This window comes from Tympanuchus pallidicinctus, unplaced genomic scaffold (genome assembly GCF_026119805.1).
Source record: "Tympanuchus pallidicinctus isolate F22 unplaced genomic scaffold, pur_lepc_1.0 scaffold1, whole genome shotgun sequence".
NCBI classification, from domain to species: Eukaryota; Metazoa; Chordata; class Aves; order Galliformes; family Phasianidae; genus Tympanuchus; species Tympanuchus pallidicinctus.
Window position 1 is genome coordinate 21598073 of NW_026294618.1, and position 22083 is coordinate 21620155.

At 41.4% G+C, this 22083-nt stretch overlaps 1 protein-coding gene across 1 annotated transcript in view; it reads right to left on the bottom strand.

Annotated features, from left to right (window-relative positions):
* Positions 1-18725, bottom strand: part of CSMD1 (CUB and Sushi multiple domains 1) — a 984784-nt gene extending 966059 nt beyond the window's left edge. The window contains exon 1 of the mRNA XM_052696996.1: positions 18509-18725. Within this exon, the coding sequence (XP_052552956.1) occupies positions 18509-18575 (67 nt within the window). The 5' untranslated portion in view covers positions 18576-18725. The remainder of the gene's footprint in view (positions 1-18508) is intronic.
* Between the last annotated feature and the right edge of the window lie 3358 nt (positions 18726-22083).

Sequence of the window (22083 nt, forward strand, 5' to 3'; positions counted from 1 at the left end):
TTATTTTTTAAAATCAAAGAATGTCTGTCTTTTGGTTTAGCAATAGAATAGGATTGCTTGTAAGATGAGTTGTGGAAACTAGGAGGAAAGAAAGAATTCCTTTTCACAGGACTGAGTGAAACTCTTTGAGTGAAGCAAGGGGGCAGTCATCAAATCTGCTGCCCTATACTCCTTGATCATGCCTATTTAAGATTCTATTTCAAGGTGCCTAGGTATACTCACACAAGAAGTAAAGCTTTGCACAGACTTCTGTTTAAAATTTGGGGAGCAGATATTTGGAAGTTAGGCACCATGGTACTGGTGTTTTAGCTGCAACGTCACTTTTTGGACAGAATCCTAGCTAAAGGAATGAATGTATATTTAAAGAAAAGATTGAATTTATTAACTTCAAAGCTCTGAGTCATACAGCAAAGAATCCTTCCATAATTAGGGGAAAATGCTCATCTTCTGAGAATATTTTTCTTTCCTTGCAAACCTCAAAGCATAAGAAACTCAGGAAGAGATGCAGTCTGTCTTAATTAACAAATAGCCATTCAATCAATTGTACTTCATCTTGTTTTCCCCACTTTTCTCCCATAAAAGCAAACGATTGTTGTGTTTACTTATGCATATCATTCATTTCCTTTTTAAAATTGCATTTATTTCTTACTGGAGTGCAGATATTTTGGAAATAATACAACCCTTTAGAATTAATCTAACTTTTGCCAGATTTAAGTAGAGGCCTTTGGAGTAATCAGTAAGCAGGTTAAAACCCGTACAAATGCAGTACAAGTGTTTCCTATTTCTGCTTTATGTGTAAGTGTATATAAAACATATATAAACATATTCATCTAGGTTTTCTACCCTATATTAATGATAATCCTTATACCTATAAAAGAATAATGAAACTCATTATATAAGATACAGATTTGAGACTCATAAAATGAGAATCCCAGATCACAGTCCAGGCACAAATCTTATTTGGATACACTACTGTGTTTTTTATGTGTTGTTTTTTTCCCTTGTCTATGTAATTGTTTTATTATAAGCTTCTTGGCACAAGAAAGTTCTGTCTTCCATTTGCATGCATAAACACAATAGGACCTTAATTTCGACTTGAATCCCTGGGTCCTACTTCAATAAAAATATCATATATTTACCTAGTTTACAGTAAAGCAACCCAAAGTTCTTTAATATTCTTCACAATTCATCTATTGAAACCTTTTATCTTTTGTTTCCTTAAAATGAATCTCAGGAAGTAAATATTATTTTCCTGAACAACTATTAACAATATTGTAGACCATGTCCTGTAGAAACTTTTGCTACGATTTTGTGTAAGCTAACACCACTCTTTCATTCTTTGCTTTCTTTGATATGCTTTCTGTCTTCTAAAGCATCTTCACATCTTTTTGACCTTTTGAAATATTGCTTTGACATGGGCTGGTGGCTTCAATTTATTTCCTCAGTAATTCCCTTTTTTTTTCTTGCTCAATATATAAGATAGTTGTTTTATTTAATGACTATTTCCTAATATTGTTTTATGATTTTAGCTTAAGTTTTGTGTATTTTACTTATTTTTTTCTGCTAGCCAAATTATATCAGTGATATTTTCCTTTTATATATGATCTCACTGCTCTGTGCTTTTTGCTTTTTTTTTGTTCCCATATGAGCCATAAGTCTCATTACAAATTCTCACCCCATCACTTGCATTCAGATGTACATAATCATGAGCAACAGAGGTCCTAACACTGATTCCTTGCAAACTCTGTCCAGACTTTCCCTTTGTGGCCTACATTTTCACTAGTTTTCCATCCAACAATTTATTTGCCTTCATGATGATTCATCCTAGCCATTAATCTGAGATGTGGTGCTTTGTCAAAGGCTGAGAGTAGACTGCATCTACTGAATTCTCCTTATCTACAGTGGCAGCAATATCTTCAAAGAACTCCAGCAGGTTAGTTAAGCATGACCTCCCCTGCCTGAATCTATGCTGGTTATCCTTAATCAAACTGATTTTCAAGCTGTTCTTTCACACTTCCTTATGGTAGTTTAATTTTTCCGACAACTCTTGTTAAATCCAGTAATCTAGAGTTTCTTGGATTGTTGTATCTTTTTTGAAGACAGAAGATTTTCTTGCTTTCGTTCAGCGGCAGAAGTTGTTCCTAGGCAGGTATGTTCTTAGTTTGTCAGTAAATAGTCTTTCAGTCCTTCTGGGACCCTCACTAACTGTTTAAAAATATATTTTCAAAGCCAGATTTAGATTTGAAAGTGAAAATTACTAAAAATACTTCTTTCACACTGTTCTTTATTCTGTGAGAATGTGTGTTTTATCACACGTAGTAGAAGAGAGTAAGGTACACTTGTCAATAGAGTGGTAAAACTCAAAATATTTTGTTCACTTTGCAATTATGGAGGAGGGGAGAAGCTTTGCAGGCTTCTCTAATCCTTAGAAAGCTGGGATAGCTATCAAAAGCTGTTCCAGATTCACTCCTTCACTTACAAAGAGCCAAAATGCAGTGTGTCTCCAGAGGGAAATGGACTTTGTGATAAATTTACACATCTGTGACCTCCAGTCTCAATTACCGTGACTCCCTGTGCCTTGAGGTGAAAACCCATGTAATGTTGCAGCTGATAAGCAATGCAATACACTGCCAGCACATCACTCCTGTATATCAGAACTCCCTGGTCTAAGTTCAAGGTCACAGGCTTAAGCTGCAGCATTTCAGTGGGGTGGGTTGAAGTATTTCAGACATATCTTCCCGTGTGGCAGCAGCTTGCAGTCAAACCTGCATTTAAAAGCAAAGGAAATATTTTTTTACATGATTAGGAAAATGGACAAAATTTGAGGAATTATGGAAGGTAACTATGGAACTACCTCCACAATAGATTCACATGGCTGCAATTATCTCTCTCTCAGACACAAGTACACACATGTATTTATGCTATATTCATTACTATGGTAACTGGACACCTTAAGACAAGGCCTAAATTTCCTAAACTCTCTGATATCACTGATGATGTCAGTAGAGATGTGGCAAATACTTCATCAGTCAAATGGTTTTGCAGCTCTGAGAGATAATTAAAAAAAAAAAAAAAAACAAAAAAAACCAACCATAAACATTAACTGCAAGTCAATCTCACTGATAATACATACCTTTCTTTGTGAGATTTATGTTACATTTTGTAGCTTTTTTTCAAAGATTGTAACATGATGATTCTTAATGCCCCAATCATAAAAGCTTTAGGTTATTCCCTCAAATGGGCTGCAATTAGATACTGCAGCACCTACCTTTTACATGCATACTGGCAAATGAACTCCAAAGCAGTATTCTGGATTGGCCTCTTCCAGTTGCATTTTTCATATTATTGAATATTCACCGAGCAAGACAGAAATCCAACTTATCACTGATGTGGCGAGTAACGCTCTCTGACTAAGAGGGGACCAGCAGGAGGCAAGGTACTGTTTCAGCAGCTTTTTTAATACTCCTACTGAGTTACTTTAAGTGAAGTTTGAAACCCAAACCTTCAACATCCAAAGGAAACTTTTACAGGAAACCATCACAAAACCAACAGAGGAGAACCTAGGGCTTCATAGTAGATGCTTGAAAAATGGATGAGAAAGTAATTTTTTAAGGAAGCTGAATGTAGGTATTCCATAATCAAGATAAGTTCTCCAACAGTTATATTACTCTCACTACTGTGGGAAAATAAAAGGACAGTAGTTCCACAATATGAATATCTCATATAAGGCCCAAGTTGGCAGGTGCAATTAAGGAGAGTTTAATAGTTTTATCCGTATGGAAGAACAGCTGTATCGGAGATTCCAACGACTGTTCAATAAACGTACTACACAAATGTATATAAGACACAAGCATTCTGGGAATGATCAGGTATGCAATTTAAGCCTCAACAAAAATTTTCTAATGAAAGGAAAAGGCATGTATAAGTCTGAGTGCTTCTGGAGTTAACATAGCTGTTAAGTGGTAATTCAGTAATCTAAGTATTAGATGTAAATATCTTCACAATAAAGGGAAATCTTGATGCTTAAAATCTTATGTGTGTTTATTTAGCTCTGAGTGTCCTCAACATCCATGAAATTAATTAGGAAATGAAGAGTTTGACATATTTTAGATCTAGCTCTTGAATTAATAAGTTATACTATGTTGCATAAGTATAATCAGCAGGTATTTATTGTCTGAAATTTCCAGATGTACATTTGCACGCTCTACCTACTATGCTATACCTGATATTTTAAGATATATATTGTTATAATAACCAAAGGTGATTCTAGGCAGAAAGAAGAAAAGACAGTTATTGAGAGATTAGCTACACACCAATCTAAGCAATGTTATAGCTTATCAACAAAATCTCTTTACATAATCTTCTCTGAAGAAACACCATTTTGCTTACTTACAAAATCAACTGCACAGAACATCTGATCCTTCAATAAAAGCAGTTAAAGTATTTTATAGGGACCTTTTTCATACCGTAAAGAGAGTAATTTTTAAAAGAGACAAGTTTACCTTATAAACAAATGATTACATTGTTGTTTACAATTGACCTACGTCTTCATTAAAGTACTGAGACATAAAATGAGTCATTATTTTCTAATTAAACACAGCATCTATCTGTAAACTCAATCTGCTTCTTATCATAAAGTATTCTTACATTTTAATAAATGTTTGATTCTAACCAAGCAGAGGAAAAAAAAAAAAAAAAAAAAAAAAAGCACCTTGCTTTAGAAAAGTTTTGTTATCCCATGAAAATGGTTCTCAAACTTTCCTTCATCTCACTGGAAATTTAGATTGTAGTATATCAGATACATTATATCCTTTTCCAGTCATTTCTCTAAAACCTGTGTTCTGATCAGCTCTCCAAAGCTAAAAAAAAAGTTTTTGTTTGCACTGGATAGGAGGAATTAATGTCTTCTTTTCATGAATAGACTCTATCAAGAAATATTCAGAAATTTCTCTTTTGTGGAAATGAAAGAGTCTTTCAGAAAGAAAGAACAAGATCAGTAATGGGAGATTTGCTAACATTAATGAAATTCTGTTTTCTTCTGCCTCATGTTACTGTAATACTTTTTAAAAACACATTTATTTGTGTTGCTTTGGTTTGACTTGGTTTGATTCCACTCTATGGAAGTCAAAGTTGATGGGAGAGCAGATCACCAACCAGCCAGTTTGCTGTAAAAAGTCCTTATCGGGACTTAATTTGCTAAGCATTTTCTCTTCTATCACTCCAGAAATATCTCATAAGGCAAAAAGTGTTAAATGTCATTGCTATTTAGACAATCATGGTGTACTGCCTTTACAATCTATTGGAAAGCAAATAATCAAAATGTCATCGATGAGAATAAATCTAGGTAATAAGAAGGTAGAATAAAGGAAAGCAGCTGTTTGCACTGAAATGCAGGCTATTATTCTTTTAAGTGCATCAGCAACATTGACTACAAAATCATTACCGTTAAAAATTATGGGAAATGCATTTGGGAATCATACCTTTAGTACTACTTGGAGTGAGCCAAACATCAATATCCAGATGGAAGTTTTAGGTGTAGTTGGGAAAAATATATAATTTAGAGATCCACATCACCCCTTCCTATTCATTAGAACCAAAGTTCTAAGTGGGGTGAACCATTTCCAAATAGCTGGAAGCACTCAAGGAAATGAGGAGGTAGAAGCTTCAAAACAAGCAAAATGCAGTGCTTTTCTGCACAGCAGGAATTAAATTGTAAAGCAGATTGTCTGAAAATAGTGTGGTATTCTGCATTATGAATAGGTTCAAGAAGAGTTTTGTGAAGTTTAAATTTGTTGATGGATGTTGAACATAGATGCAACCTTTGGCTAAGACTTCCCCAGATTGAACCAGAGGCTGCTAAAATAGAAGGTAGTCTGTATATCTTCTGTCCTGCACATTTTCTACGCATTTGCTAATCACCACTGTCAGAGAAAGAATATTCTGATCTGATTTGATGTGTAGATTCTTGCATTTTTAAATACTGAAACATAAAGACTGGAAGATTTCCTATTAAAAAAAAAAAAAAAAAAAAAAAAAAAGCAAACAAAAAACCCTTTACTTCTTTTAAAGACTGAAACTTAAGCAAATTCATGGGACTTGCACACAATCTGAGCACAGTTTATGTCCGTGACTTACTTCTTCAGGACTTAGGAATGCTCTGTGGCTTTGTTCAGGCTCAGCACATGTTGCCCAGAGTGTACAAGTCAACACAGATCAGACCCTGGGTGCTTTTCTTTCTGTGAATGTCAGATAGCCACTACGGAGCACAACAAATCCTGCATCTTACATTCCTTCAGCAGAGGAGGAGATTATAGAGTGACAAGAAAGATAAGGTCTGCAAAAGGAAAATGTTAAGGAAACAGTAAGAGGAAACAAAAGACAAATAGTATTTAATGTTGCGAATCTGATGGTGCTAGTTCTGCCAGCACTATGAAATGAAAGCATTATTATCAGCATGTCAGTGTAGAGCCTATGTACCAGCTCAGCAACATGCCCAGCATGAAGCTGAAGCGAGCTGAATTTCAGAAGACATCTTATTGCTCGGATCTGGTCATGCTGGAAATAACATTCCCCCAAGTTCAGTTTTCTTTCACAACGTTGTCCATTCCTTTTCCAATGTATTCATACAACACTTAATGAAATGAGAACTTATATGCTGGGATTTATCAGAAAAGAAAGGAATAAATCACAATATGTGAGTATGTCTGGGCATAACATACACTTATTTAAAGAATAACTATAATAGTAGACCAAATATCTTAGGAAACAGATGAATGGAGGACATCATATGACAAGAGTAAGGATTTATTAAAAAAAAATAATAATCCTGACTGAAATCTCCATTACAAGCTGTCATGCCTTTTCACATGTAACTTCTTTTTTGAGATAGCTAATCTTACTTAGTGGTACTACTGAAGAGCATGTCTTTGAAATACAATTATTTCCATCAACTGCCCATGCTGTCCCCTGTGCTGAATGCCCATCCTTCACCTGACACAGTCACTGCCATCACTGTAGCCTACTTTTTCACAGTAGGCAGTACAATATTTTTCCAGTGTCAAAGAGTAGTTTCTTTTTTAATTGATTTTTTCCCCTTGGGGGAACGCGATCCTTATGGGCATCACTCTTTTTGGGAAGTACCTAGACAACAGCAGTGTCACTGAGTACATTTGAGAAGCAGACTGCTGTTGAGACTGTTGCACAAAATGTTTCTGCTTTACAAAGCTGTATATACCAATGCTGTGTGACAAAGTACATTCAAAACATTTGCACAAAGCAATCCATCCTGCAAATGGATTCTACGATCTGCAGAAATATGCACAAAAATACCAAATGGAGCTTGGTGTCTATTCGAATGTGCTGAAACAGGGGAAGACTTTTTCCACCAGCACTGTAAAGTTCTGCATCATCCCTTACAAACCGCTGCTTCTTAGCAAGACAAATGGAATCCCAAAGAACTGTAATTAGTTACCATCAATTTGGGATGAGCGTATAAAATGATGAATACTTGCATAGGTAATAAAGTGGAGGTGGAACTGATTGGTTTTAATCTGGGACCAAGACAACAGCCTCCATTAACCAATACAGCCAATAGTGTATGAGTTGGCTTCACTCCAAATTTTTATTTGCTGCTGCTTTTAACATTTACTCTGCAATCACAAACATTTTGTTCCTGGGTACATCAGATCCAGGGTTTTTGTAGACACAGAATTGTTTAACAAAAAACAAACCACAACTTCACTTGAGAAATTCTCATTACTAAAAAAAATAGTACAATTCTAGAGAATTATTATTGGGAAACTTCAATTAATTCAGATACTACCTGGAAGACAACAGAAGTTAATGCTGTACACTGTTGTAAATCCATTCTTCTTATGGCACCATATTACCTTCAGATTATGGTGATTCTGAGTGTAAAATTAAGTACAAAATGCTAAGATCTGCAATCTTTTCTTAAAGCAGTGGGAACTGCAGGTGCTCAGCATTTCTGAAAATAAAGTAAAAATAAAGATATCTGCAAATATAGACTTAATAATAAACACTACCTTCAAACCCCTTTCCAGTCTCTTTGAACGTAAACTGAAATTTGGTCTTGAGGTAAAATGAGCTCAGACAGGTGCTTTAATTGTTTGGTATGTACATGTTCTTTTATTCAACAAATGGATATCTTCTTCTATCAGATATTTCAGAAAAAAAAGAGTGTTGTTTTTCACGTGGCATGGGTATGATGAGATGTATCATAACTGTATGCCATCCAGGAATCTGTATCTTTATCAAAAATTCATATAGGTAAGTAACACTTTACCTTAACACTGTGAATACACTGCGTTATAGTAAAGTGCAGTGAAAAAGACAGTTATGAAGTAAAACAGAAATTAAGATTTCTCTGCAACACAAAGTCTTGAGGTCCCACCCTGTAGTCCTTAACTCCCACTCTGAAGGAATAGGATATAAACATTTTCAAAAAATAGCCATGCTCATAGAGGTTGAATTATTGTGGTCTGAAGTAGTCCGATGAGACAAGGGGGAATGGTTTTAAACTAAGACAGGGGAGGGATAGTTCAGATATTAGGAGGAAGTTTTTTACCCAGAGGGTGGTGACACGCTGGAACAGGTTGCCCAAGGGGGCTGTGGATGCCTCATCCCTGGAGGCATTCAAGGCCAGGTTGGATGTGGCTCTGAGCAGCCTGGTCTGGTGGTTAGTGATTCTGTACATAGGAGGGGGGTTGAAACTAAATAATCATTGTGGTCCTTTTCAACCCTGGGCATTTTATGATTCTATGATTCTGTATGATTCTCTAAGTAGCTTGACAGTGAACTAGTTACTACTTCAAAAAAGATGTATGAAGCCATCTGAAAGGAGGTTGTAACTTAGTCCCCCTCTCTGGCACACAGAAATGAAAGATCTGAATATACAATTTCTAGCACAAGAAACTTGGATTTATGAGCAAAATGAGAACCAACCCTAAAACAAGCAGTTAGGAAACTCAGTTTAATAAAAACTAATGATTTTGTTATACATTAAAAAAAAAAAAAAGAGGAAAACTGAACTTACTGTGACACATCTTCTCAATTTTCCTTCTAATGTGATATGACTCATCTCAAATCCATTGGAAAAGAAGTAAACAAACTACACCAACTCAGTTGCCATCATCTGCCAGGAACATCTTAAAAAGAAAACTACTACTGAGGTACTTTTCTTGTCTTCACTAGAGATAAACTTATTCACCCCGTAGAAGCAGCAGCATTTCACTTTATCTCCATTTCTTTTACCGTTTTCCTCACTGCTAACAGCAACCAATGAAATACCTCCATAGGTCAATAAGTTACTTCCATAAGAAGTAGATTAATGTAACTTGGACTAGTTTTGTATATTTTCAAAACAATTAATTTAATGTGAGATAAACATAAAAATAATAGTAATAAAAAGGGGAAGTTCAATTTGTTTATTAGCAACATATTTTATATGGGAAGTATCTTAAATAGTAATTTAAGCAATTTAAGACAACAGTCTTTTGATTACGTTCCTCATTCACTGAACTAATGTTATAATTGGAACTGTAAAAGAAATAAAATGGTTAGTCCTTTTTTATTCTATAATTCCTCTGTAATCTGATTTCCTCAAAATATCTGCAAGACAATACATTGTCACGAAAATCAGAATGACAATTATAAGCTGACCTATCCACTCTTCATTATCTGTTATTGTTTCTATGATGGCAATTTCATATTATCACATCACTAATAAATGAAATCTAAATCACTTGATAACACTGATAACATCTAAAGTCAGCTTCTCTGCTGATGTAAATCAACTGAGATCTGTGGAGGGGATTTCAAAATGTTATATTTCTTAGACTAGTTCCTGTTTGCAGATCTTAAAATTGACTGGATCAGGCAGACCCTTTGCTGGGCTAGATGATACTAAAACTGAAAAAGAGAGCAACTTGATTTTCCAAAATATTCCCTGAATTACTGCTTTAAAGAAAGGACTTCGAAGCTTCTCAAGAGATGACAGGAAAAATCTAAATTGTCATGGCAACATGAGTTGAAGAAATTCTTTGCTGTTTGCAGAGATCATCTCCATGCTATCAGCCTGTTTACTAGACGTTGCTAAAGAAAGCAATTAAAGGTTGATCTCTTCTCAGAAACAAATAAATTATACTACTGGTGAAAACAAGTGGCCTGAGATACACTTCAGCGAGGTCAGAGATCTTGAGGTACCACTCATCTCCAATACAAAAGATGTTTCTGTGATTATTTGCATTTCATATTAATGACTGGGAACTCAAATTCTCTTTATCAATATTAGATTTGTTCCAGCATCCCTGTCTTAATGCAAGGTCTCTCTGTGATATGTGACTCTAGTAAAGGTCAGACTCCAAGACCAAAAAGGTTAATAAGATTTATTTTTTTGTGCATGTGTGTGAGTTCCCCCACCTTTCTATCAGGTCAGAAGCTGGTCAGAATCCAATACATGAGCAACACAAACTGTCCAAATGAGAACTAGTGTTTATAGGACTTAACTAGTTCTGCACAGCAGAATGCTTTATAAACACTACTTTAACTACATTGTGTACATGAGGGGTGAGGAGGGGGAAGGAAAATGTCAGTGTTTGTATGTATTTCAATTAAATATAATAAAGCCTTCCCTATAAACGTTTTATACAGAAAAAAGTTAGATATGGCCAGATACACCCCACAGTAAAAATGCTACTATGGCTGCTACCACTGACTTTTTAAAATCTATTAGCATTACATTTTGTAGTGTGAGAGACATTGCAAACAATGGGTCAAGGTGTGTGCTGGGGATATTTATGTGCTGAGATAAAGAAAATCAATTTCATTTCTCAAGAGAGATGTCTACAAATGCAGAGGGTCAATGACTTCGATATTAGCAGTTGCTTGATTGTACAGAGGTTCTTAAAGTGAATGACAAAATAGCTTTTTCCCCCCAGATGCTTGGCATGACTCAATCCACGTATTATAAGAAATATCAGCAGGATGCCAATAGAGAATCTGGCTGCTGGGGCAAAGCTAAAACAGTATACTTAGTCACTTGGAAGCAGTCAGATTCTGCATTGATATCCCACAGACATGACTGAGAACAGAGAGATTTGTCATGACTACTGGTTTCTCAACCACAAGCATAGAAAATTAGCCTAAAATTAAGTTAAACTTTATGTTTTTGTTTTAATTTCATTAAAATGACCTCTTTGATACTTTCACTGTTGTACAAGAATCTTTACAGGCCAGACAAATAGCAACGAGTCAAAATGTTCCTTTTTGCTGTTTACTTTCTTAAGTACTGCTTTGAGAAGCATCTCTCTATCCTGATTTCTTATTGTCACTGTCACCTGCACTCCTGAAGTTAAGCGCAAGGCAGATTCCCCAGTCTCACACAGATTCCTGCAACATCTGGCAGCTCGCTCCCTGGCAACATAAGTGCTGGTTGTGCACCTTTAGCTGCACTGCACAAAGCAGGTCGCTGGAGCTTGGTTCCCATGGATCCATGTTGTGTACATCATGAGGTCAGGATGAGCCCTGGGGCACTCTAAAATGCAAGCTCTAACCCAAACACAGCACTCAGAACCTAAGCTCTCTATCATGTGTGTTGGATACTCTCAACTCAAAGAGAGTTGAGCTCCCCTGTCCGTTTCAGAAGCAGGCATTGCAGGAACAGTGAAGATGCTTTAAATCCAACCCACAGCTGGGCCGATGTACAGAAAATATCCTGTTTGTGACCTCTAGTGTGTTGAGGCCCACCCTTGGACCTGAGCATCACACCTCCCCCAATGCTGGCTGCACTTTGGTTCCCAGTGCCCTGCAGAATGTTGATGTTTCAGCAGCTGCATAAGAAGCCTTAATATTTGCATTCTCTCTGTGAAGATGACAGTGAAGTAACATGTCAAAGAAAGAAAATTATAATTTATGAAGTGTTATACCTTGGTTGCATTAGATCTGAAAACCATAGGATGAGAAAAAGAAACCTTACCAGCCCCAGATTTGCCCTCAACCAAAGGCGTGCTGCAAACAACAGAACTGTAGGTACATTTCGATTAAAAAAAAATAAATCCAACTCAGGTGTTGAAATATATTTATGTGTTAAAAACAAGGAAGACAGAAAATAAATATGAAATATTTTATGCTTTGTAAGATCTACATGAAAAAGCTATCACTTTGAAACTGAGTAAGAAGTGAAGGTGCTGTAAAAGGTATGCTTAAAATGCTGACAAAATGTGATGCAACACTTTGCAAAACAAACACTGCACACATTGTTTTATTCATTATTATTTATTCAGCTCTCTGTCAGCAGCAGAGCTGCAAACATTTCTTTCAAAAAGCCACTGTACAATGGAGACATGAATACAGAACATGATTCTGTACTTCAGTATCCATGGGATACTGTAGGAAAGACATAAAACATCCAAAGACTAAAACGATACAGGCATCTCTGTACATTGTTCTCCACAATTTCTTAAAGGAAAAAAAAAAAAAAAAAAGTAAACACAGGAAAAGAAAAAGAGAAAGCAAGGCAAGGAACAGATTAAGCCATACTTGGAGATACTGGAGATCATGTTTAAAAACAAAATATTCTCATGAAAAAATAAAGCTTTAAATACCAGCAATATTGACTGCTTGAATTCATCCAATTTTCCTTCATCGGTCTTTCCTGTGTGTAAACTGTGAGAAGTGCTCGGCCACCAGAGCTCACATCAAATGGGATCTGGATCTACTGCTTATCTGCAATATCTGCTGTGTCTGCCTTATTTGGAGCACCAACAATTTCAGCAGTGGCTGATCCAAATATTGCCGAAATCAATAGGAATTTCTGTTTTAACTGCAGCAGGATAGAGCCCTCGTTACTGTCCAAAGGTAAGTTTTCCTTGTCAGAGATGACTTCAAAATGACATTGAAAGAGGTGGAATCACCATTTCAGTACCATATGCACTCATGTATTAATAAAATGAAGAATCTAACAATTATGAAGTTGAAACAAAAGGTGATTTATTTTTGTACTGGAAATTAGAACTTCACTATAATTGCAAGGAATTGTGATTTTTTTACTTAACTTTTGGTAAAGTCCAATCATTGATGATATTTCTTCATTAAGAGGAATTCTGATTAATTATCAATAGTATAACAGTGATTGTATCCGTTAACCGAATGTGCCCTCCAGGTAAAAATTGCAAGAAACAGTTGTCATTTTCTCTCTCTCTCTCTCTCTCTTTTTTAATGACTAAGAAATGCAGTACAAAATGTTTTTCTCTAAGCAAGTCAGACTTGTTATTGGCAATAAGATGCAGTATTACTCTTGTAAGAGTTTTCATTGCATGCATGTTTCCATTTAGTGTTCAATTTCTAAATGCAGGCAACTGATGAATGTTGCCTTTGTGTGTCAATATAACATCAGCAATAATCCAAGTAATTTGTTTAAGCAGTTATTCCGTAGAGAAATACTGATAACAAATATAGTGTAGATTTTCTTGAATGTGATAGAAGTGTCATAGAGCTGAATGAAATCTTTCATCCAGCCAGAACAAAGATGTGTGAGGACAAAGTAGCATCTCGCAGCTTTCCTCAGGCATCGATGACATTTTTCCCTATTTCAAAAGTTACTGGTTAATAAAAATGGCTTAAAGGAAACTGCATCTGACATAGAAAGTAAAGTATCTAAGCAGAAGAAAGTGATTCACACACATTAGGAGAATTTCCATATGATTCTCATTCTTTGCTCACTGAGAAATTGGAAGAGCATCCAATTTAGCTAATTTGAATCTCCTCAATTTTGCAGCCACATGGACAGCTAGAGGCCAGCTTCTGAATCAAGGACCCTGGCTGAAAGCCAGCTGCATGCTCAAGTTTTATCAGAACTCACGTCCAATACTTCTGCTACTGCTTCAGAACCTCAGCTCAAGCAGCAGTTCCTCTTTCAGTGCTGCAACCCCTGCCGGTGGCAGAAAGCCCAGCACCATGCTGTGGGAGCTCCATGCACACTCACAGCTGTTCACCAGCAGAATAATGTCAACATTTTCAGAGACACAGCAGGTCAGTAGGGATCAGAGCAAAACGAATTAGGTCGTATGCCTAAAGTCACGGGAGGTTTTCTTTATAAGAGTGCACCACTCAGCAGTTACTTCTCACAGGAAAGGCTGTGAGAGGCTGGAGGAGATGGGAATGTTCAGCCTGGAGAAGAGGAGGCTCAGGGGAGACCTCATTGCTCTCTATAACTTCCTGAAGGGAGGTTGTAGTGAGCTGGGGGTCGGCCTCTTCTCTCGTGTCATTAGTGATGGGACCAGAGGGAATGGCTTCAAGCTACGGCAGGGGAGATTCAGGCTGGACATCAGGAAGTATTACTTCTCAGAAAGGGTGTTCAGGCACTGGAATGGACTGCCCAAGGAGGTGGTGGAGTCACCGACCCTGGGGGTGTTCAAGGAAAGACTGGATGTTGTGTTGAGGGACATGGTTTAGCAGGAGCTATTGGGAATAGGTGAACAGTTGGACTGGGTGATCTTTTAGGTCTTTTCCAACCTTGGTGATTCTATGATTCTATGAGAGCAATGTCAGCATGGAGGTGTGCAAGTGACATGGCTTCCAAAAGTTAGAATTGGTTGTCCCTGAGGTGTCTCCGACCTTCCGGGGAGCACGATTCTCCCTGAATGCACTGATTTCTGTTTCAAACATTGACTCAGTTTCAGACTGTTCCGAAGTCACCGAGGCTGAAGCTTTAATGTGTGTATTACCGAGGCCAAATTCCCATACATAACTTGTAAAAACATGTGTGTATCAATGCATAAACAATGATAGTACCGTACAAGGAGTAATAGAGATGAATAATTGGATTGTCTGTGTGTATAGAAAATTTAAAAGAAAAAAAAAAAATAAAAAAAGACTACAGGGAAAGAAATGTATTCTTCTTCTTCCCTAAAACTCAAAATGTCCACACCTGATCAAAATCACACGTTTCTGTAAAAGGCCATGAGAGTGACAGTCACTAGAATAAATAGGAAAAAACCCACATCATGCTTCCTCTGTCTACAGACCACTGAAGATGCTGAAGTGCCTTCACAGACCTCACTGCATCCACACATGCTGCTGCCTGCATGGCCTCACACCACCAGCAACTTCTCACACCATGCTCTGCTCCACCTGCTGGGAATCCCATGTTGGTGGGCAGTGGGACAGCAGGTCTCACAGATGGTTTTTGAGGATGGACTGCTTGGGGAATCCTAGTTGAACTGCTATGTTCTGCACTGTATTGTATTCAATTTTTCCATACTTTATATTCTTATTCAGAGTTAAGGATGTTGTAAGTATATCTCCATGCAATACTACAGATGTGGCCAGAGCTGGCTGCTTTTTCTGCCTTTCCATTGCCATTTCCCCACTGCTCTGGAGCTGGGGTGGAGAAGGAACCCACAGAGCACAGAGTCATGCAGTGGGTATCCAACTTTTGTTTATTTGTTTTTTCCCAGCTCATTTTCACTCAAATTGTTTCAGCCTCCTCTGAAAAGGAATGGAGCCTCTCTAGAGAGAGCGGCTTCACAGTGTGAGAAGCACTGCTTAGGAGAGAGAGAGAAAATACATGACTTTAAAAGAGAGAAACATTCTCAGTTCAACAAGAGGAGGCCTTAAACATAGTGGTAACTTTTCGTGATGCAATTATTTTGACAAAGTGAGAGCAGCAAACAGAAGGTACATAAAATGTTTTGGGTTTTATTTCTTAAAAAAAAAAAAAAAAGAAAGAAAAAAAGAACCACAACAGAATGCTAAGCTATAGATGTGGGAGTCCTTCCACTGTGCGGATTTGATTTCAGACAGAAATGTGTTTCCTTTGCTATTTCCATTAATCTGAATGATACCTCTGAAGTTGAACCAGGAAATAAAGCCTTATGCACATTTTGTCAGAGGCAATTAGGTGGCAAAGGAGCTGCTCTCACTGGATATCGGAGCAAGCCCAGGAAATTATCTCAAAACCATACGTTGGAACTACGGAATGTATGAAGCAATACGTATTCCTCTACTAAAAACAGCAGATCTCAGATCACAGCAGAAAGATATTTTAATCATTAATCTTGAATTTCAGTCTGAGCTCAGTCTAAATCTATCATTTCCTCCCCAGCAGCTTGGTGGTTTTTTGTTTTTTGTTTATTTTGTTTTTTTTTTTTTTACCAAAAATGGCATTGCCATATCTGGTGTCTCAAGTACACCATGAGTTTTTATGTTTGCTTTTGCAAGGATACAGCCCATTACAATTAGCAAATGGCTCTACACACATGGCCATCTGAGTGCAGAGCCGAGCGTTTGCTGCTGCTGTGCAAAGCATCACTGCTCCATGGGGCAGCTCCAGGCATGGGGCTCCTGCACAGCACCCCATCTTGATTCCCAGCGATTTCTGAAGCATAACAGACAGGGAAGGTTCCCCCAAAGGCTTTTCAAAATACTCAGGTGACAAAACGCCACCACGGAAATACTCATAGAGCTGCACCTTGGATCTACCACAAGGAACAATGACGTATGTTCATTTTCATCCTTTCTTATTCCTTTAAAAAGTTACAGACAACTGCACAGCAGCAGAGGGTTTGCATTTGGTTTCGTGGTGAGGAACACTGTGGAAATCAGCCCACCCCCCCTATACTGACAGATAAGAGAAAACGTGTGGCAACACCTCCAGAAATAGTAGTTTCTTTTTTTTTAATCACAAAATCCCCAAACAAACCAAAGCCCATGTGATTTCTTATTGCAGCCCCTACGGAATTATTCAATTACTGAGGGGACAGTAAACAGGGAGTCCTGGGGATCAATTCTTTAAAGCAGTGTGTGCTCTGGGAAGCGAAGGCTCTCCGTGTTCCAAAGGAAGGAGTTCTTTCACTCTCTAAACTATAAATGTAATTTCAGCCTCAGGATTACATTTGACTAAATATAGATACCTGCGCTCAATTGCCTGGGAAGGTAAATGGGGAAGAATTATGTCAAATGTCCCCGCTGGTTCCCCTTCTACCTGTTGTTTGACTTCAATATTAAGTCAGTTTGTAGCCCTTAAGTAGGTGTATTGCTGCTCCACATTAAGCGCTGTATAATTACATTCTGCAGAGCAGCATCGGAGGCAGTGCCCAAATGTTCCTGGCAAAGCCTTTGTATGTAAGCAAAACACGTCGGATCTCCGCTGAATAACCATGATCCAGCCTCCAGCTTTTCATATGTGCTGTCAGCCATGAAAAGAAAACACTTAAATGTCAAACGACAGAACCAGCCACAGTGTATTTAACAAATGAACCGCGGGTGTCGGCCCGCTGCGGCGCGTCCCGGGGCGGCCGGGCCGGGGGGGGACCGGGAGCCGAAGTTCGGGCACGGCGCTGACACCGAATGTGGCCCCCCCGGGCCATGCGGGGGCACCTCGCGAGGGAAGAGCCGGCGGAGAGCGGAGGCAGCGGTGGGGCTCGGGCGGAGCTGCGGCGCTGCCCGGGGACCGCGGCCCCGGGGGAGAAGGCTGCAGCCTCGCCCCTCGCCAGGCGTCCTACCCACCCCCCACTCCAGCACGGTGCGAATAAAGCGTGACAGTGATAAAAGCAGGGAGGAAAAATAAAATGGTGGGGACGACGCGAAGCGCCGCGGAAGGGGTAAGGGAGTCGCACGCAGCGCAGAGCGCGGGGGAACGCACCGTGCTCCCGGAGGCGGAGGGGAGGGCTGCGGGGACGGTGCCGCTGCGGGATGCGCCGCCCGCGCCCTCACACGCGCACCCGCACCCGCGGGAGGCGAAGTGAATACCGATCGGGGAAGTTGTTGTCTCCAGCGCTGAGGCAGCGATGGGGCTGAGGCCAGCCTCGAAGTTGTGTAACCCAGTTCTCTGCTGTCACCCTCACCCTCGTTTTCCCTCCCTCCCCGCACTGATTTTAAGGAGGACCCCAGACGGGGGTGGGAGACCCCGCGCGGCCCGGAGTCCTCTCCCCTCGGCACGCGGGGAGACCCCGGCCCCGCATACTCCCACAATCCCAGAAGTCGGGGGTAGTGGGGGCGGCCGGGGGCGGCTCTGCGCGACACCCACTCCGCGCTCCCTGTGAGCTGGGTAAAAGCGGAGCAGAGGAGAGAGAAAGCCAACTTGCCGGCGCGGGGACTGTTTCTCCTCGCACGGTGGCGAGTGGCGTTCGGGCATGTGTGGTGAGCGAAGTGTTGGCAAACTCCGGAGCTGCCCAGGAGCTGATGCGCGCAGCTCCACTCGCGGCGCAGAGGCGGCTGCTTCCCGGCTCTCGGGGCTGAGGGTCCCCGCGGGGAGCGGCCGGAGGGCAGAGAGCGCTCGGGGAGCCGGGGGACGGCGGGAAGGAGGGAAGGGGACCAGGGGTAGGTGCCGGGGCTCTGGGAGCCGGCGGCTGGGAGCGCGGAACGGAGCGCGGTGAGGGAGAGCTCATGCGAGCGGCTGAGCCGAGCCGAGCCGAGATGAGCTGAGGGGTAAAGCCGTGAGCATAGCCTGCGCGAATCCAGCCCCTAATGCAAGAAACCCAAATCTTACCCTGAGCCGCAGCGAGGAGCCCCGCGCAGAAAACCAGCAGAGCCTCGAATTTCCTCCACGCAGTCATGTCTCCGGTTATTCCACACGCACCCGCGCTCGCACCGAACCCCCGGCGGCTCTCCTGGGCTGCGACCGAGTCCTCGGAGCGGCGGCGGGGCTGCGGACGGCGCCGGCTCAGCACCGCGGGGCGAGGAGAGGCGGGGAGCGGCGGCGCGGCTCCCGGCGCCTCCTGCAGGACTGCGCGGGCGGCTGCCTGCGCGCTGCCCGCAGCATCAGCCCCGCTCGGCGCCCGCGGAGCCCCGGCGCCGGCCCGCCGCCCGCCCAGGGGAGGGGAGGGGAGGCGCGCCCGGAGCGGCGGGCAGCGCGGCGGCCACGGCCGCCGGAGGGGAAAGCCGGGCGGCGGCGGCGATGGGAGAGGGCTGCGGGGAGCGCGAGGGAGAGGAGGAGGAGGAGGAGGAGAGAGGGAGGGATCGAACAGAGCGCGGCGCAGGCAGCGCGGCGGAGGGGCTGCCAGCCGCGCGAGGAGCAGCCGCCGCCGCCGCCGGACTCAACCATCACTTCCCACGGAGAGGGGAAGGGGCCGGCGATGCGCAGCCGAACCCGCAGCCGCCCCGCGAGACCTTCGGGGCTGCCGCTACCCCCCGCGGGCCTCTGGGGACCAAAGCTCCTTCGACCCCACAGCTGCCCACAGTCCCCCGGGGGTTCCGCCGCATCCACATCTCCCCGAGCAGCCCCGTGCGTGTGTGCGGATGTTAGGCGGAATTGGGGTGGGGATCCCTTCGAACTCTCTCTCCGTACTGGAGGGAGGGAGGCTTTTGGGTCCCAACGTGCCCGGCTGCTCATGTCCAAGTTGCTCATCAGTGCGAGGTGCACTTCCTAAGGGAAAGTGAGAAGCCAGCTCAGCTTTCTCCTTGAGGAGCATGTATTTGCTGTTACCTTGCCATGCCCAATGGCTCCTTTGGCCAAGAGAAATTTCTGCCATTAAGTAACCTTTAAAAATATTAAACACTCAAAACCAGCCCATCCTAGTACATAGCAGCATCAGACAGTGCCTTCTCCAGCATCATCCCAAACCCATGATGTTGGTTCCATGAGCTTGTGGTATGGGTGCAGAAATCTGCAAGACCTCGTGGTGAACCATTCAGTGTCACAGAGATTGCCACCACCACCACACGCTGGGCCTAACAGTATAATTCACACTCACCTGTCTCTGTAATTAAAATACAAAGGCTCACAGGAAGGAAAAGAGCCACAAATACCTTTGGAAAGCTAGTTTCAAGGTTGTAATTTTTCACTTATGATGAGTTTTTTTCTTTCGTGGTGAAATATGCAAAGTTGTTTTCTCATTGTGAGTTGCAAGAAGGTGGTGAATGGGTCCTGAACGAGGTAGGCTGACTTTGTAATAAGCTCGTATTTATGGTTAAACGTTGCAGTTCTCAGTGAAAAAAGCCCTACGGCCCGGTGAGCTGCCGAAATAGACGTGGCACTGCTGCCATCTCGTGGCCGCCCCTTCCCCCCTTTTGCCGCTCCTCCTCTTCCACGCCTTCCCCGAGCTTCCAAGTGGGACCAGAGAATTTTCACTGCATGGACGGGGCCTCCGTATCCATTCGTTCTTTAGCAATGTCTCGGGACAAGTTGGCATTCGTGACAGTGATGCTATGCTGATAGGTGGTAGTACCGGCATCACACAGCTGGGATGTGCACAGTTCCCGCAGCAGCGCTGCTCTCTGTATACACTTCTCATTTACCTCTGATCAGTCCTAATGATCCCCAGGGAAGAATCTAAACCAGAAAGGTCACTAACCTGAATTCAGGATTCCTCATTTCTGGTCTGCACTAATCTGAGAATTACATTTTTGCAGAGATTCTTCTACTGCTGCAGGTCCAAGTGCAGGTCATGGTTCTCACTTTTGTTTCATCATATTGTCTGTTGTGCTGGAACAGTTACAAAGTCACAAACCTCCTTCCATGTATGGGTCAGGGTCTAGTTACAAACAAATGCTTGTATGGTTTCTTGCTGCCCTGTTTAAGTAAACATGCTGAAGCTGAGGAGCCACTGTTTAACCCTTCTCACAGCACATTCTGTAGAAGCTCCAGTGTGATACAGCTGTGTTGGCTCATCCTTGTTAGATTACTGTTTCCTGACGCTTGCCATTCTTCAGAGGATTTTCTGGGCTTTTGGGAACTAGTGCCTTCTTCACAGAGTTAAACAGGCAGTAATTTCTTCCCATCAAAGCACATAGATAAGGCCAAATAGCTGTGCACCACAGTCACTGTCACTACAAAAGAATCCCTTCTCTCCTTCCTGGCATCCTATAACAGGAAGCCATATAGGTAAACATTGGCCTTCAGCACATTCTCCCTTGTCCACTGCATTATTGCCTTACCCTGATAAAGACAGCACAGATCACTGGCTGCTGCCTCAGGCTCCATGCAGACTCAGGTAGAGTCACTGTGACTTTCCAAAGCCCTGTGGGTCCCAGGAGCTTTGTCAGACCCCACAGAGCCAGACTACAGCTATGCATCTGAGGCTTTGCACTCTGAGTGGAGGAGCTCCACCACCCCGACTCCTGCATTACCTAAACACAGTAATTACAGCAGCTGATCTAACCTAATGACTGTAATCTCTCTATTGTATTTTAAGCACCTAACGTAGTTCCATAAAATCCCCAAATTTATGAGTTTGAACAGAGGCAATATTTCTCTCTATTCCCTATAGACGGTACAGGGGAGTGTATATGTCAAGCCTGTTTGTACTAATCGGAGTGATTTAAAGGGAACTTGACAGGGATTTATTTTTAATTGAGAGCTTGTCCTTTTGTTTTCCTGTGCCATATATAAAATGGTCTGAAATGTTAGATTTCTCCTTTTCATTTTTCAGCTTGTTACATTAATAACTTTGAATTCGATTTTCTACGTTGTTGCTTTCTGGGAAGAAGAAACATCTTGCTGTGTGGTGCAGGAATATCCGTGCATATCTAAGCAGAGCTACTGGTTTGGAACAGAGCTGAGGACACGTCATATACTGATTAAAAACGGATGCTTGGGGGAACCCATAAACAGACTTAGTTCTCACCATCTGAGACAGAAGGCAGCAGCTTTGCACCAGAAGGTTATTGTGAAGTCTCAAGTTTAAGAATCTGAAAGCTTGAAACTCAAAATAGTATGCTGGAAAAAAAAAATCTTTAAAAAGAGCCTTCAGTGGAACACTGATCTAGGGCTAGCAGGTCAGCTCCAGGGAAACTTCATCAAAATGTTGGTGGTTGCAAGTTTTTTGTTTTTGTTTTGTTTGTTATACATGCTTTTTAGTTGCTAGCAAAAACAGAGTAGTGTTCTGAATGCTTTCACTTAGCACATTCTCCTTTTGATAGCTATTTTCAGACTTGAGTCATTTCATGATCTTTTCTGTCCTAATAGGTACTTCAAACTAGAACAATGAAAAACTTGTACATGTACATACGTTCTGAGCCCCAATTTGTTACATCGTAAGGAATAAAAAAGACGCTATCTCACTCACAAACTAGGTTAGAAAATTTGTTTCTGAGATTCAGTTCTGATTCTACTTTCTTTTTTTG